Source organism: Boleophthalmus pectinirostris, unplaced genomic scaffold (assembly GCF_026225935.1).
Source record: "Boleophthalmus pectinirostris isolate CB_2022bp ecotype Guang Dong unplaced genomic scaffold, ASM2622593v1 HiC_scaffold_1, whole genome shotgun sequence".
Lineage (NCBI taxonomy): Eukaryota > Metazoa > Chordata > Actinopteri > Gobiiformes > Gobiidae > Boleophthalmus > Boleophthalmus pectinirostris.
This window is the reverse complement of record NW_026570970.1, coordinates 22,588,183-22,603,789: the sequence shown is the minus strand read 5'-3', so window position 1 is coordinate 22,603,789 and position 15,607 is coordinate 22,588,183. Positions and strand designations below refer to the sequence as shown.

Sequence of the window (15,607 nt, the reverse complement as noted above, 5' to 3'; positions counted from 1 at the left end):
AACTAAAATAAACTAAAACAAAAAAAATATTATGACAAAATAAACACACTCTATTTAATCATCATTTTATTTTGAAGTCTGTTAAGTGCATTGAGTTTACATATTAATTAATGCAAAGTTTTTGCTTAAATGTAAACTGTGGAGTTCAACAACACATTTTGACACTTAATGCAAATAAAAATAAATCTTAACCCCCACCTTCTCACCCCCTCATTGTGGGAATTTATACTATCAGCACCAAACATTCCCTACAGGACTAAGGTGTGTTTTCATGTGACAGATTTATAAACTACAGACAAAATTTGTACCAAAAGTTATAAAACATTACAAAATGAAAGACAAAAAAGTGGACATTCAAATGTCATTACACAGTGATACTTTCCTACAAAAATTCTCAGATACTGACAGATACTAGCTCGTACACAAACTATGTAGAAAAGTGTTGGCTTAGCACTGATTTTGACAGTCCATTAAACATTGTTTGGTTTAATTAGACAACTATTTGCCCTTATTAAATACTTCTAATTTCCTGCTTGTCATCTTCAAAGTAGACAGGGAGTCCTCACAGCAATGTCTACAACAAAGAAAGCGCGAATGTAATCAACATACCAAAAATCAAATAACATTTAACTTATTTAAGCATAGCTTCTAATTCTATATTGTTTCCAGAGTTTACATCACATCAGTAAATAAAAATTTGTGGGTATAAAAACACAAATTTGAAGTACATTTATATAAGATAATTGACATGATGTAAACAATTACATGCAATATAAACCCATCTTGTAAATTACATTTCTAGTATTGCATATTGTTCAAACGGTAAGTTGTATGAAGCTATATTGGTTAAAAGTTTTCAAGGTGCTGTATGTTTCTATACACCTAATATACACCTTGTAGTAATATTCTGTAACATTCATGGCATAGGAAACTTATGGTAATATGGACTGTATATAAATGAGAGCAAAATGAAGAAAGAAGAAAATGAGAGGAGCCAATATGCCTTGTACTTTTCTCTATAATTCATATACAGTCTCTGGTAGTATCACATCAATTCTATGAAAAACAACAAGAATCAACTATAAACTAACAGACTAAGTTGTTGCCTCTTTTATTCAGCGAGGAATGCAGGATAACAATACTGACCAAAGCAGGCAGCATTAGGGTGGAATGTGCAAACCGCCTCTCCTACCTGAGTTTGTGGGACATGAGAGAATGAGGTCTTAGGAGCAGCAGCCTTAAAGATTGGCTGAACTGGAGAAGTTTAAAACATTGTGTTGGACTTTAAAAGTACAGAGCATGTCAAATGATGCTTCAGTAGACTTACTTCTGCAGACACCACTAGGGAAGCACTAATAATGGTGAAACAAATTAATTAAATGTTCCAGGTAAGGCTTGAAGTAGTTAAGTACAAAATGTAGCTTGACTGATGGAGGGGCTGCTTGATTCTTTATGGAAATGTTATGGAATTTTCACAGTATGGCACTGAACTTATCCATCACCATGGAGACAAGCAAGAAACATCACAAGGCCAAGTTACAGGTAAGGTCTCTGAAGCAGCTCCCCATCCACAGTAAGAACATATGTTTGTCAAGGTAGTTTTAGCAATAAAAACTGAATAAATGCAAGATAGATGGTTTAATGCCATACTGTGGAACATTGCAGCCAAAGCAATGACATATCCATGGAGACAATCAGACGGCGTACCAGAAAAGTTACATGGTGAGCCTTAAAATAATATAACAAGAAAAAAAGGTGACTAGTCCAGTTACAAAAGTGGAAGTGTGAAATCTTCATAGTCCATAACAGAGTAAAAAAAAACAGCTGGATAAAACTAGATGAATAGAAAAGGTGGAAAGGTTGAACCCTAAAAGGCAGTTCTAACCTGTAAGAGCATTAATACCTGCAGGAGACAGTATGAGGGCTTGTAGGATGTCAGACAAAGACACTATCCCCCTAACCACCTCTTCACAATCCACCAACACCAAACGATGCACCTGACAAACAGACAACCATAGTTCATATTAAGAAACATTTAGTGAAATAACAATGCAAATTACCTCAGCCTTAGCAATGCGGTTCATAATGGTCTCTAGAGTTTCATAGGGGTAACATTTAAGTACACCCTCCACCCAACAGGTCCTGGAAGAAAGGGCTTCTCGCATTGTCATGTTTAAGTTGTTGTAGTTCTTTTGAGCAGCAAGGTTCTGAAACAAAACACCAAAATGAATACAATATATCTTTTACATACATATAAGTGTATCATTAACTATGAATGAACTTACAATTACATCAAACCTGGAATACAGAGCCACCACTTTGCCTAGAGAGTATGACACTTAAATGTAAACCAGACTTTTTCTAACTGAATGCAAAAGGTTTTGCAGAAGAATCAAACCTTGATCATTGACCACTGGTAAAGCTGATACTCTTCTTTCTACAAAAATGGTTAGTGCATCATAGACAGAGGCGGATTCCTGCACAGTAGCAATCTCTCTAAAGGTTCCAATCCCCACTTCACTGATGCGTCTTTGCAAAAATCTAGGTTTAGGAATCAAGTCACCCTGATGAAGAGGGAAGAAAGAAATAGATGTAGATTAAAGTGCATTGAGAACAGTACATAGAATAGTACCTCAACTTACAAAAATATAAAGAAATTTGAGAATTCGCTTGTGAGTGAGGATATGAAGGACATTTCCTGATGCGGGATCAATGATGGGCAATCGATGGATCTTATTTTTCAACAGCGAATAAACTGCTTCAAACAGACTACAAAGGAAACAGAAAAACCCTAATGTAAACACTGAGATATGCTTCTTCTAAAGATCTTGCTCTTTGTATATTTATGATCCTGTATCATGCAATATTGACTCCTGTGCTGTTCTTTTAGCCATGTTGGAGCATTGTTAGCTCATCCAAAACATACAAGAGTTTTGTTTTCCATTGATACATGTTTGAGTAATCCTAAATATCTTCAAAGCTCAAAATGCTGTTTTGTTTTGATGTCATTCAGTGGTAGTTTTAAACTTATCAACTATTTCTAACCAAAATTGACCAGATATATACCACAGTACACTATAATAACTATACATTATTGCCCTTCCTAAAAATTATTTTGTTTTACCTTTTGTTCAGTTGAGATTACCACAGAATGTCTACAAAATCTCCTGGTGCACCAAAAAGCTGTTGAAGATGTTTCGACAAGTGTTTGAGAGAACACTGCCAAAATATGCAAGATTTGTTTGCTAAACATGTGCGAATGAAACTAAACATAACTCCATGTATGTTTTTGATGAGGAAAGTTGAATAAAAATAACTTAAAATAGGCTCTTTAGCATATTTTTCACCTGCACTCAGGAGTGATGCTGATCAGCTTATTAGAAGCATATTCGAGGTAGATCTCTGACAAAGAGAGTCACAAAACAACTTATAATGGTTTGGAATTAATAATAATAATAATAATAATTTAAAAAAAAATCTAATAATTTTCATTTGCATTTTAGTACTAACCTCTCCAAGTCTCTATTTTATGTTCTTCCAGCTCATAAATCTGAACCTGCACACAAAGTACATAAACTACATAATACAACAGTCAACAATGTTTTATGATAAAACAGCCAAAGTTTAAATTCTTGTAAGTTTGTAGTTAGGTACAGCCATTCAATATTAACCGGATCAAACTTTTGTGACACCAATGTGCTCACCAGAGGAGACTTGTAGTAGCGATGAAGAATGTTGATAAAGTCAGTGATTGTCAACATGCCTAAGTAAGATCAGATAGGAAAAGCATTGTTGTTACTACACATTTTACAAAAACAAGCAGCATCAGCAGCATCAGCAGCATGCGGGCATTGTGTAAAAGATTAGCTTTGGAAACTACTACAAGTCTTTGATAGGGAGTTCCAACAGGCCTAAAGTGATCCCAAGCCTGGCGTTCCTGTTATGTAACACAGCTGAGGTTGTAATGGCCTTTGAGCAAAGTTTAATGTCTAACCTGCTAAATGCAGACCCACACGACTGCTCTCACTTGAAACCTCTGATCCACAACTGAGAAACTTAAACCAGGACGTGCCTAAAACCAGAGAGCTCCTCAAAATAGGTCAGAAGCTGAAACAAATCCTACCATTTATTCAATCTAATAATGTTATTGTTAATGTTATGTAACAGCCCATTAATGAAATAAGATGAAAAATGTTGTGAAAGAAGTGATCAGCAACTTCACTCATATATAACTAAATTAGTTTCCTTAAAGAGGACATTTTATGAGCTTTAATTTAACTGAGCTGTTATATTTCAATTGATTCATGCATGTTTGAGTAATCCTGTATTGTTCTGCACTGAAGGTTTGAATAAATGTGTTTATTAGCTAGCGCTACCCACTTCTCTGTTATCACTTGCATTTAAAAAAAATAAAATCAGATTGTGGGTCATACAGCAACGGTTTAAAAATCTTGTGTGACCCTTTTTAATTTTTTCTATGAAGTTGTTTTTGATTAACTTTTAACAATATAATACAGAACATAAAATATACGATAAAAGCATGTTGCCTTTTTAAATAATAGTGTAAAACTTTAATAATAATTTTTGTGGTGTTCAAGACTATGTGATACAACAGTAAGTACTTGAATATTTCAAGTATCTACTGGTTTCCATTTGTCTCTCAAATGTAGTTCCAGAGTATAGCATAACTTACCTACAAAACACTGAAGCTTGTTGTCCCAAAGTGGTGCTGCTCGAACACCATTTGCCACTAAAGCAAAGAAGGCCTTTTTTACCTGACAAAAATACAAAGATCTTCACTAATATGCAACTAGAATGATTAAATGCAGACCATTATTGATTGTTGATGATGGGACAGCTCTTACTTGCAGGGTTGTGTCGAAAATGACCAATTTGGAACTGGTGGGGATGGCATCGTAGCAACAGTGGCTTTTCATAAAGTTCATATAAATAAAGGTGTCTGGGCCTGCGGTGTCGCATGATGAAAGTGCATGCGTGGCATATGGACATTTACCTAAACACAAACACTTCAGGATTGTGTTACATCTCAGGGGCATGTCTTCAAGACTTTAGTCCTAAGGTTACAGCTACTCCACAGTTCTGGCAGTTCCTAAACATTTAACACATGGCTAAACACATAACTTGTTCATACCACTGGTCTCTGTAGAAAAACTGGACTCCTCTACATCTTCATCATCATCATCAAACTCAAATAATGGAATCTGAAAGAGAAATCTGTAATTGAAAACTCATGTACAGTACTTAGGTAAACCTCACTACGTCAATACACCACAATCAAATTAAAACATTTAATAAATGTTGACCAGTAGGTTAGTAGGTTAGCTTATTTGCTTAGGTGTTTATTTCTGATTTTCAATGTGCGACAAAAGAGATCCTTGAAAAGAGCAGAAGGAAATAGCGGCTTCTCTGGTATGGCAGCCTTTGTTGCTGTTTACATTGTGCAGACAAGAACATGCTGTAGGGTACAAGGCATAGTATTGTGTAAAGTACTTTTTGGTTTATTTAGTGAATTAGTCTACATGCACAAGTGTTTCTCTGCCTTACCTCAGCAAGAGGCTCCATGGCTGGGAGAGCAGTCTTTGTGGAGACAGAGCAGCTAAAGACGCTTCAGGCAAAACAGCACTTGAAGACAACCTGCTAACTGTCAAACCAAACTATATAAAGAGCCATCCAGGTCAAAGAGACCAGACCAAGACATGACAAGAAGTTTGTCAAAATGAATGATGCAGAGAGAAGAATTCAGAGACAAAAGCTCAGTATGAGAATCTGTGTTGGACTGGCCTGAGCGAGCTGGGTGTGAAAGTGTGGAAGAGACGAGGTCTAAATCTGGACTGAGGGGCGAGAGGCCTGAGCTATTCTCTCTCTCTCACTCACACACACACACACGCACGCACACGCACGCACACACACACGCACACACACACACACGCGCACACACACACGCACACACACACGCACGCACACACACACAAGGAGAGGGAGAAAAAGGGAGAGTGAGAAGGGAGAGGGTGGGGGATTGAGGGAGACGTTAAGTTTATAAACATCACGGCCCACAGGCAACACGCCTAGGCAAAGAACTGTATCTGCATCCATCTCATGATATACACCATTTAAGTGCAGAAGCCCAGTGTTTAGTTTTTAACTGTTCATTCTAACATATGTTTTTAACTTCAACATAAAAACTACCTTATATAGTTAAATAATGGTATCACTTAGCAAACATGGAAGTTTAGGGGAGCACTAAGCTCAAAACAAGGCACAAATAAAGTTAATTTCTTCACATTTTGTCATATTTAAGTTTATGGCTTTGCACAACGTTCAAGTTTCATTGGGCCATTACATGTTGGACTATTTTTAGATTGAGGCTGCAGTCAACTAACCCTTCCTTAAGTTATGACCGCAGCTGTAAAATCTACGGGCAAGTTGAAAGGCATTTACTGAATATAAGAAATCTAATAACTTTAAAAAAGAGCTGGTATTTTTTTCCCCTTGCAGACGGACAGTTGATTTACTGTAATCCCACAGAAGCACTCAATGCTGACAGAGGACCCCCGTAATAATACATGCACATCTAAGGCTACTGTCACTGCTTAATATAGAGAAAGATATTAATAGTTCACAATTACACTTCAAAAATGTCATAAACTGTGCTGACTAGCCATACATTTCCACAATGTTTACATATTGGACAAACCCTACACATGCAAAATCAAGAGAAAAAAATAATACCCAGAAACCAGATTTTTGATTGTATCACAAATAACTTTTATTTTGGAGGCACACCCTCAGTTTGAATAGGCTTTAAAGATAACAATGCACAATAAAGTTAGTAAAAATATAACAATATTATTAATACTTACAACCGGGTAATGGCAGCCTCACATGCCAATGTTAAGGCCAGACTTTTACTATACTTTTCAATAGCTTTAGCATCTTCAGACAAACATGAACATAGCAATAGAGTACCCACTTTATGCCATCTACCTTTAACCCTAATGTAACACATCAATCAACAGGTCTAATAACTACCAGCTATCCATTTGGCATCTGTTATCCAGCTGCTTACAATCTTGCCTGTAAACAATAACAATATTCACAACTGCTGCGCCAATGCACAATTCAAATACAATATAGGAACTTCAGAGTTATGGCAAAAACAATCTGGTGGTAAAAGATGTCATGAAGGCATACTTATTTTCACATATTTAAATGTTTTTTCAAGTAACAATTTCAGAAAAGGCCAGTAGTCCTATAGCTTTTCAGCATTGTGCCTAAACTAAAAAAAAAAATAAATTCAAGTATTTCCATCTGTATTGTTAAATGAATCATACTTCCTGTGCACCCACTGAACAGACACTTAACTGCAGAAATCCTTACAACCCACTACAGCATCTGTTGCAATGCAAATCACCTAGCTAATTCACACAAAAATCTAGAACAGTTTGAGCCACAAGAGGGCAGTGTATGCATTCCAACTTTAGTTTTGTAATTTCATAGGTGTCCAAGTGAAATGTATGAAATGTATATTGGCTGAGGGATGTCATATAATTTTATATGAAGGTTAACTTTATAATAGTGACCCTTGTTTGGTTGTGTTGTTATAAAAGTGTTTATGGTAGGTGGATAAATGCCTGGAAGACTGTATATAAGCACCAGATTTTAGTAAATGGAAGCTCAAGTATGAATGTTTTTCTTAGCACCACAATATTGTAGTTCAAGATTAACTCCTTATGTTACATTTAGTCTAAAATCACCTGTCTGGTACGTGGCAAGAATAACTTGTGTGCTCATTGGAATTGTAGCTATGGTTCTAACATTTGAAGTTGCTTGGGTATTGAAGGAAAGCTTCAATTTGCTCCTAAACTATGGTCAAACCAAATCTCAGAGTGAGGCAAACTGTTGTGGCAGCAAGCTGTGGGAGAGGCTGGGCTGAGGGCTGACACAGGCGCTGCTCGTCACACTGGAGCAAGGACTTGGGGAGAAGGGAGCACTGGAAACAGAGGCTATTTCACCATCTGAGCCTTCATCTCCCTCAAACGAATGCTGAGTATGTGTGACCACCACCCTGAGGAGCAACAAAAATATTAGTGTACACTATATCTAATACCGACCCAGCATACAGACAATGTTCAGTTATAAAATAATTGGCAATAAAAAGTAGACGCATACCGGGATGGACTGCCAAAATCTTGCTTCTGAGGTTCAATTCTTGATATGTAACTACACTTGGACCACTAAGACACACAAGATAAGCCATTACACTAAATCTATATATTATGTCAGCACTAAAAAGTAAGAAATTAATTTCAATAATTACAATGTGAGCACAGTCATTGGTCCCGAGATGCACTCCTTTCTGACACAAAGTCATCAACAAATTTATTCCTAATGAAAGAATGACATCATTATAAAAAGTTCTGCAGCTTATTTGTGTTTTAAACACTGGATGCAAACCTTTGGTCCTGTTGCTCCAGTGCCTCTGTTCCCACTGGTCTAATAAAATGTTGAGGTATCTGGGACACTCAAAGAAACGCAGGTATCGAGATGATGACACTGAAGGAAAGATGCGCTCAAAGTCTCCTCTGCGCATCAGCTCGTCCTCACTCTCAGCCAAGACACGCACATCCTCTGGAGTCAACACATCCAGCAATGTGGAGAAAAAGTCCTGCAGAAAGCATACAACATGTCATTTACAAAGCAACATAACAAGAGAAGGTGATTTGTGATGGGCTGTGGCACAGTTAATACCTGGTCAGCAAATCGTTGAGTGAGGTAAAAGGCCCGTTTCACCTTTTCATCAGCAGATAAATCAGTTTTGCTCCTCTCTCTGTGACCTCCACACAAACTATTGAACAAAATAAAATAATAAAAAACAGTATGTATTGTAAAAGTTCATAAGGGACATGTTTTTGCTACATCTCATAAAGACGTAACACATATTTCTTGTATTTTTGTGTCTTACATCACAACATTTTCTTACCTGCCAGTGGAACTGGAGGGACTACAGTTTGCAGTAGACATAACTTCTTTTTGGGGAATATGAAAACCTGCCAGGTTGAGGAGATCTCTGATCATTTGACCCTTGATGGCAATGTCCAGTGCACTATTGGAATGAAGACTGCACCAGACAAGCAGCAGAGTTACACGAGTAATCAATAACTATGCTCCTATGTACTACAGTACTACCTGGGTGATATGTTGACTTCCAGTATCCATGGTTTGAGTTTCTCATCCAACATGATGTCAAAGCCAAACAGCTCATGACAGCTGTATGGGGTTTTGAGGTGCATCTTCAGCAGGCTGGTCACATAGGGCTCCGACCTAAACACAACAGAGCACTGTAACTATCTGGTTCAGTTTTACTGGCCTTTCTCATAGATTCAAAACTTACGCTATGATAGTTTTGATCACAATGTCTTTGATCTTCTCCCATAGCAGTGTGGTGTTGATCCCTTTTGCACCAAGATACTGCCACAAAGCCTTCAAAGCCCTGTTAACAAAATCAAATAAAAATAAGAAATAAGACTGAAAACTGACCAACAGTAGAAAAGAAGGCAAGAAGGACATACCATTTGTGACCCTGACAAGCTTTGTCATCACTGTTTGCCTGATATTCAGAGTTTTTCTTGTTCACGCTATAGTTGGTTAGATGCATGAACTTATTACCCAGTGTCTTCATGGAGGAAGAATACCTAAAGAAATATACATTTAAAAATTAAATCATGTAAAAGTAACCATTAATTAAACTAAAACTCTAGAACCGACTTGCAGCTGGCAAATCGAACAAGCCCATCAGAAAAGATGTAGATCCTCAGCGGGTCATAGGAAGTCACATAAGCGTAGATACGAAGGTCAAATTTGTTACCACTGATGAGGTAAGGCTTGTGTAGGTACCTAAGAGACACAACAACACAGTAAGAAAGACAACTAAGCCCTGATGAAGACCAGGTTGGTCAAAACATGTTGGCTTTGGCCATTTAAATAAAGGCCTTTTAACTATATTTTTCCTCATGCGATTTTTTTTCTTTATTTCTTTGGAGTGCCTGAAGTCGTTGTGTTTTAAGTAAGAAAGACATGCCAGAAGATTCCATTACAGCACCTCAAACATAAAAAATTAGCTGGTTTAAATGAGCACACAGCTTTTAATGGGTTGATGCAAAGAACAACAATCTACTTTTGGACTAGGAGAGGTCTCTTCCGGGGCATCTGACTCCACTTGTGAATGACCTGAATGCCCATTCCTCGAGCAGAAGCAGGCTGGTGAGGAAAAAAAAAAAAAAATGTTTATTACAAATGCTTTTTATTTTTTTATCCTGAATATCACATTATAAAATACATACTGGTTTGATGATCCATTTTTGCTTGGTACCACCATCCTCCCAGGCTTTTCTGAGCTGTTTAATGTCCTGAGGAAGAATAAACGTGCGAGGGAAGAAGTTGAATTCTTGTTTTCCAAAGCGAACTGCCATTTTAGACAAATTCCTCCACAGTCGATCTTTTCTGCCAATTTGGAAAGTCCCTGGGAAGTGATTCAGCTGTGACAGGAATACAGCCAACAAGTTATTACATTTACACCAAAAATGTATAACCCCGGTGTTAAACCCCTGTTACCTTCTGGTGTTCCCCTAGGGTCTTAAAACAGACAGACTTCATGTGGTGACCCCAACAGCCCAACCAGTCATGGCTTTCTACAATACATAAAACAGTAAATGTAGCACAGTCCTTTTATAGTCTTACTCACTTTTCCTACATTGAAAAAGTACTTTTTGTGACTTTGAAGTGGGATCTAGCTATAGTATTTTTGACAATATTTGGTGTGACCGTGCTCATCTTCCATTTCAGCAACCTCCTCTGTTCAATGGGCAGCAGCTCCACTGCAGAAACAAACAGAAAAGAGATTAAAGGCTGTAATTCAACACAAAAAGATAGTATTAGCATATAAATATTCTTAGACATATTATATCATCATCATATTCTGTTAAATTGGTGTAGCATTACCTTTCTCATTAGCAGTGCTGAAGTAGAGAGTTGGTGGAAAAAAGGGGAACAAACTGGGAACAAGAGCAGGTTTCTCCTCGCGGTCATCTTCAGCCCCCAGTAACATTGGCTCCTCAACACTAAAAAACAAGCACATATATAAATCACAAATGACACATAAGAGAGACATACATCAGCGGTATGTCACCATGCACAAGCACAGCTTATACGGTTGGTGGCTCAATCCAAATCAAGTATAGGACCCAGTGCTCTACTTAAATTATTCATCCTCACTTTGCATCACATCTCTCTTTCACCACTAGCAAGTTTCAAAGATATTTTAGACTTATGTGGCTAAAGTATGTATGTTTAGTACCATATGTATCGTGTAGCCATTTTCAGGGAAACAGTTTGATGAGTTTCTAAAAATTTACAGTAAACAATTCCATTTTATAAATTAGTTGAGGCAAACAGCAAGTCAGGTAAAAAAAAAAAAAAAAAAAACACCTGTTAATATATTTCACTCATCTACAACAAGAACAACTCCTGATTCTGCTATTCTGCTTAGTGACTATAAATAAGACACTTAACTCTGCTGTCTACATTAGCTAATGTTGTTTTAAGTTCGCCAACTTCTAAATAACAGAAGCTGGGATCAGCTATCTGTCAAGTTGGTAACAAGAGTGGACTATGGTCTGTACAGATGATCGTTTGCACTCTGTACCAGTAACATGACACTTCTGTTTGAATTTGGGGTCAGCTAAATCACACACCTTTGACAGCAACAAAGCCCTCAACTATAGTTTACAAAAAAGCAACTAACTAATAAAAAAAAAAAAAAAGTAATTACTCACATGATAGGCATAAAGACTCAAAGATGGGTAATCATGAATTGACTCAGGTCTCTCCTCTATGAGAAAATCCTTCAACACTACTAGGTTAACGATGGCATCTTTGGGTCCTCGGATGCACTATGCTTACCAGACAGAAATTAGCTAGGAGGGGTGTGGGGTAGAAAACCACAAATAGCAGCCCCTTTTCAGGCTATTTTTTGCAGAGAATCAGCTCCCAGTCTTTGGTGGTGACTTCTACTGTGGAGGCCATTAATGCAGAGTACAATACATGTCACAAAGCAGCCGACCTTTCCACCATGCTCTGCTGCTTTCAGCTGCATTCACAAAGCCTCCAACATCCCACAGCATCTGACTGTATGGTAATATAATGTAAGTTACACCTGTGAAGGGGGGAACTGTTGACTATGTTAAAGGATCATAACACATTTTGTTACGTAGTTGTATAAATGACTGATCAATAAACAAAATTTTAAAAACAAGTTTTGAAGAAAAATGTACAGGGCTGAAGTGGAGGAGTGACCTGAGCAGGTGTCAATCTCACCTGTAGTGGTCAGGATTTTGTATGGACAATGAACAGCTACAATACTGGGAATAATGAGTTGTACCTTGAAAGTATCGCAAGAGATGATGTAGATGAGGCACCATTGACCGATGAGCAATCTGAGCCATCTACAAAATATGAGAAAAATTTTAAATAACTTATCTTGGGAAAATGTATACACTGTAAAACAATCTATAACATCTAAACGAAATGTGCAATAGTTCAATTTAGATACATTTTAAATAATACCATCATCGCTGCAGGCATTTTCCAGTTCATCAGGTAGGTCCTCTTCAGCCCCGTCAACTTGCATGTCACTTTCAGGGCTGGGGGCACAAATATTGTAAATTTTACATAAATTAAAAAATAGACAAGTTTCTGTATGTACTCACTCATTGAGGAATGGCCCTCCCACAGCACACTCCTCTGAAGAAGAGGAAGGGGTTAGAGATGATGGGTAAGAGGATGCAGCTTCACTGTCTTTAGTTAGATGAATGGATGAGATCTGGTTTGTGACAGAGCCTACCAGAACCCCTGTTGAACCACAAAAATATAAAAGATTTTAACAATATTGCATTTAGTCAAATTACTGATTTCTTATTTGGTCTGCTTACTAGAGTTTATATCTAGTGCTAGGGTCTGGTCTTTCTGAGTGGGTTCTGGTTTAGTTGCAATGTTGTCATTTGAAGTTGTTGAATCTGCCAGAGGACTGACTGTGAAAGGACCATCACCCTCACAAAAACGTAGATTCACCACAGCTGGGCTCTTCTCTTGGGGATTATTATTAGTGAGATCTGCAGTTTTACTCTGTTTGGAAGACACTTTATTTGTGCACTTCCCTTCGACTTTGGGGATTTTGTTGATGGAACAGTCAGTCGTCACAGCAGTTGCCTGTGGCTTAAAGGTGCTAAGGCATAGAGGTTGTCCTGAAGGCAATGAAGTTAAAGAGCCAACCTAAAATGCCAACAGCGGGATAGAAATAACATTTGGTTATAAGACATTATAGCATTATTATACTACATTTTTAAAAATCATTATTCTAATAATACCCACCAAATGTCCGATACTTTTTTGCAGTGTTTGTTTTCCTCTTACGAAAAGATCCTGGTGATCAACTGATAAAAGATGGCTGAGCTTCAAAGGTGCATCACCACTTGTCTCCACTTCTCCACGGGTTTGTAAACAGTTTCCAGGAAGTTTCCGGTGTTTCTGCATAGTAACCGTGACTTGGTTTTCCTTTTTAGGATTAGAAGATTTAGTTGGGCTCCCATTGAGCTGTGGCAGGACTGGAGGTACACCTGGATCAATGGTAATTTGACTCTTGGCAGTAGGTTTACTTCTGTCCCCACACCCCAGTTCTGAAGATGCCTTTAAGTGTCTCATGAAAGAAGCATCTAAACAACTATTTAAACAAGGTGAGCGATTGTCTAAATCTCTTCTCTTTGTCTCATCTACAGATGATTGACTACAAGGCACTTTTACAACAGTCTTGGCATTTGTACTAACAGAGTTGGTGGTACAATTAGCACCAGAGGAGGATAAAGGCTGGCCCCCACCCCAAAGGTACGATTGGTTGGTGGGCATGGTACAGCTTTAGAGCAATAAATTGGGCGGTAATGGTCGAGTAAATGACTACTCCAGACTAACTTAATGTGCTGTTGTAGATTGTCAGCTCCAACAGTGTCTTGGAAATCCTGGAAATTCCTGGATTGGTAAAGCTTGAGAAAAAGTTCTTGCTATAACTTGACCAGATGTAATCATAGCTGCAAATATAATGATCGCCAAATAACTCAGCATCTCAACATTTTCCCTGCAGCTGGAAGTTTTGACGGCACTGGAGCCACATGAAAAAAATGCTTCATTCAAATTGTGTTCAGTGCCTCATGTAACAAGACCTGACCGGCTCTTTTATGCAGAAGAGGGCGCACACAGACTTGATCTCTTAATAGTGATGAGGACTGGAATGACTTCTAGAGTTGCTTCATTCTTCGTTTTGACTTTACAGGCTTCTCCCAACACTGTAACAAAGCACCAGACAAAACGAGAACATAATTTAACTGTAGCAAGCTCTTCAGTTTAGACATTTCCTGAGTTATTTTCCGACTTTGAATGACGTTTGTTTCCCATCTTGAATAGAAAGAAACGTTGCACATGTCATACCATGTGCCTTCCACAACTGTGGCTGAAAATGTCCACCTTTAGCATAATGAAAAACAAAATTAAAACGGGATACTGTGCGTATTTCATAAAATAAACAGGTGAAGCGAAAATTAAACTGACTTGGATCACCCAAACGAGGCTGTCAGAGAGAGTGACCTGATCTGTGTCTTCTCTTCTGTGTTTACCGCGACACGTTCAGTGATCTTAGCCATTAGCTTAGCAACAACTAAACAGCGCCAAGTGTCCAGTGACTAGACCATAGCACCGACACAAAACAAGGACAGCAGAACAGGGCCTTACACACATATACCCACCTCGTCGGGTGATTTCTACGCGGAATAATATGTCCCCGTATTTTGGCGTGTCCTGTGTGCACTTTATCCCATCAGATTGGCGCTAAATAAAGTCTATGGCCTCCGGAGATCGTGTATGAATAGGAGGTTCACTCCAGTGTCGGATTTCCCCCTCACAAATCACAGAGCGGTCCTGAGCATAAAGCGCCCTCTACCGGCGTTGTGCGGGTGACACAATCTAAGTCAACTGTGACGAAGAACATGATATATTTTATGGCTATTAATCACGTGTAACTCGTAATAATAGGTAGTAAGTCTTCATAATATAATGCCCATAGTCTAATGTTCTTAGCCCAGAGGTCCAAGTTACTTGCACATAACTCATTATGCCACTAGAGGGCTTACTCTGAGACTAAAACGTCCTGCTACATTCGTACCTGCCATCCTACGGCCCTTACAGGTCTGATTACATCAGTCAGTGTAACACTGATGCACTAGGCCTATTACTACTGTAACGTTAGGTGATAAAGGATTCACAAGTATTGTGAAGTATTATTTTTCTTAAAAAAAAAAAAAGGCGGGTACTACTTTTGTGCATAATCTAGACACATGTTTAAGTATAATTTATTTTTTTATTCTATTTGTACAAATACACATCTGAATATTTGTGTATGGTATTTGACACTAGATGCTTATGACAATTTGACTACTTTTTATTAAATGCATTACTATACATTTTTGCTTTGTTATTCTGTTATAAC

At 37.9% G+C, this 15,607-nt stretch overlaps 2 protein-coding genes across 2 annotated transcripts; both read right to left on the bottom strand.

Moving 5' to 3' along the window:
• Positions 1 to 80: 80 nt before the first annotated feature.
• Positions 81 to 5,780, bottom strand: prkag3b (protein kinase, AMP-activated, gamma 3b non-catalytic subunit). The gene is made up of 13 exons (XM_020920370.2): positions 5,566 to 5,780; positions 5,153 to 5,222; positions 4,866 to 5,014; positions 4,694 to 4,775; positions 3,705 to 3,763; positions 3,511 to 3,556; positions 3,348 to 3,402; positions 2,643 to 2,769; positions 2,399 to 2,564; positions 2,286 to 2,323; positions 2,061 to 2,207; positions 1,904 to 1,997; positions 81 to 574 (listed from the first exon to the last, which is right to left on the bottom strand). The coding sequence occupies exons 1-13, from the start codon at positions 5,581 to 5,583 to the stop codon at positions 543 to 545; spliced, it is 1,083 nt and encodes a 360-aa protein (XP_020776029.2). The 5' UTR covers positions 5,584 to 5,780; the 3' UTR covers positions 81 to 542.
• Positions 5,781 to 6,762: 982 nt separating this feature from the next.
• Positions 6,763 to 15,027, bottom strand: ttll4 (tubulin tyrosine ligase-like family, member 4). Its single transcript, XM_020920360.2, has 21 exons — positions 14,868 to 15,027; positions 13,447 to 14,411; positions 13,008 to 13,347; positions 12,786 to 12,927; positions 12,643 to 12,719; positions 12,458 to 12,521; positions 11,020 to 11,138; positions 10,785 to 10,895; positions 10,633 to 10,709; positions 10,362 to 10,556; positions 10,196 to 10,278; positions 9,787 to 9,915; positions 9,591 to 9,713; positions 9,413 to 9,511; positions 9,208 to 9,342; positions 9,002 to 9,139; positions 8,770 to 8,866; positions 8,476 to 8,686; positions 8,339 to 8,406; positions 8,191 to 8,255; positions 6,763 to 8,086 (listed from the first exon to the last, which is right to left on the bottom strand). Exons 2-21 carry the CDS (start codon positions 13,975 to 13,977, stop codon positions 7,903 to 7,905), a joined length of 2,988 nt encoding a protein of 995 aa, XP_020776019.1. The 5' UTR covers positions 13,978 to 14,411; positions 14,868 to 15,027; the 3' UTR covers positions 6,763 to 7,902.
• Between the last annotated feature and the right edge of the window lie 580 nt (positions 15,028 to 15,607).

What these genes read in the sequence shown, in the direction of transcription:
- ttll4 (XM_020920360.2), bottom strand. Translation starts at nt 13,977, where the DNA reads ATGCCCACCAACCAATCGTACCTTTGGGGTGGGGGCCAGCCTTTATCC. An exon ending in AAAAAAGTATCGGACATTTG is followed by an intron (nt 13,348 to 13,446) that starts GTGGGTATTATT and finishes TTGGCATTTTAG; the next exon opens with GTTGGCTCTTTAACTTCATT. An exon ending in GCTTGTCAGGGTCACAAATG is followed by an intron (nt 9,512 to 9,590) that starts GTATGTCCTTCT and finishes TTTTGTTAACAG; the next exon opens with GGCTTTGAAGGCTTTGTGGC.
- prkag3b (XM_020920370.2), bottom strand. An exon ending in GCTACTACAAGTCTCCTCTG is followed by an intron (nt 3,557 to 3,704) that starts GTGAGCACATTG and finishes CTTTGTGTGCAG; the next exon opens with GTTCAGATTTATGAGCTGGA. An exon ending in ACCAGTGGTCAATGATCAAG is followed by an intron (nt 2,324 to 2,398) that starts GTTTGATTCTTC and finishes CATACTCTCTAG; the next exon opens with GCAAAGTGGTGGCTCTGTAT.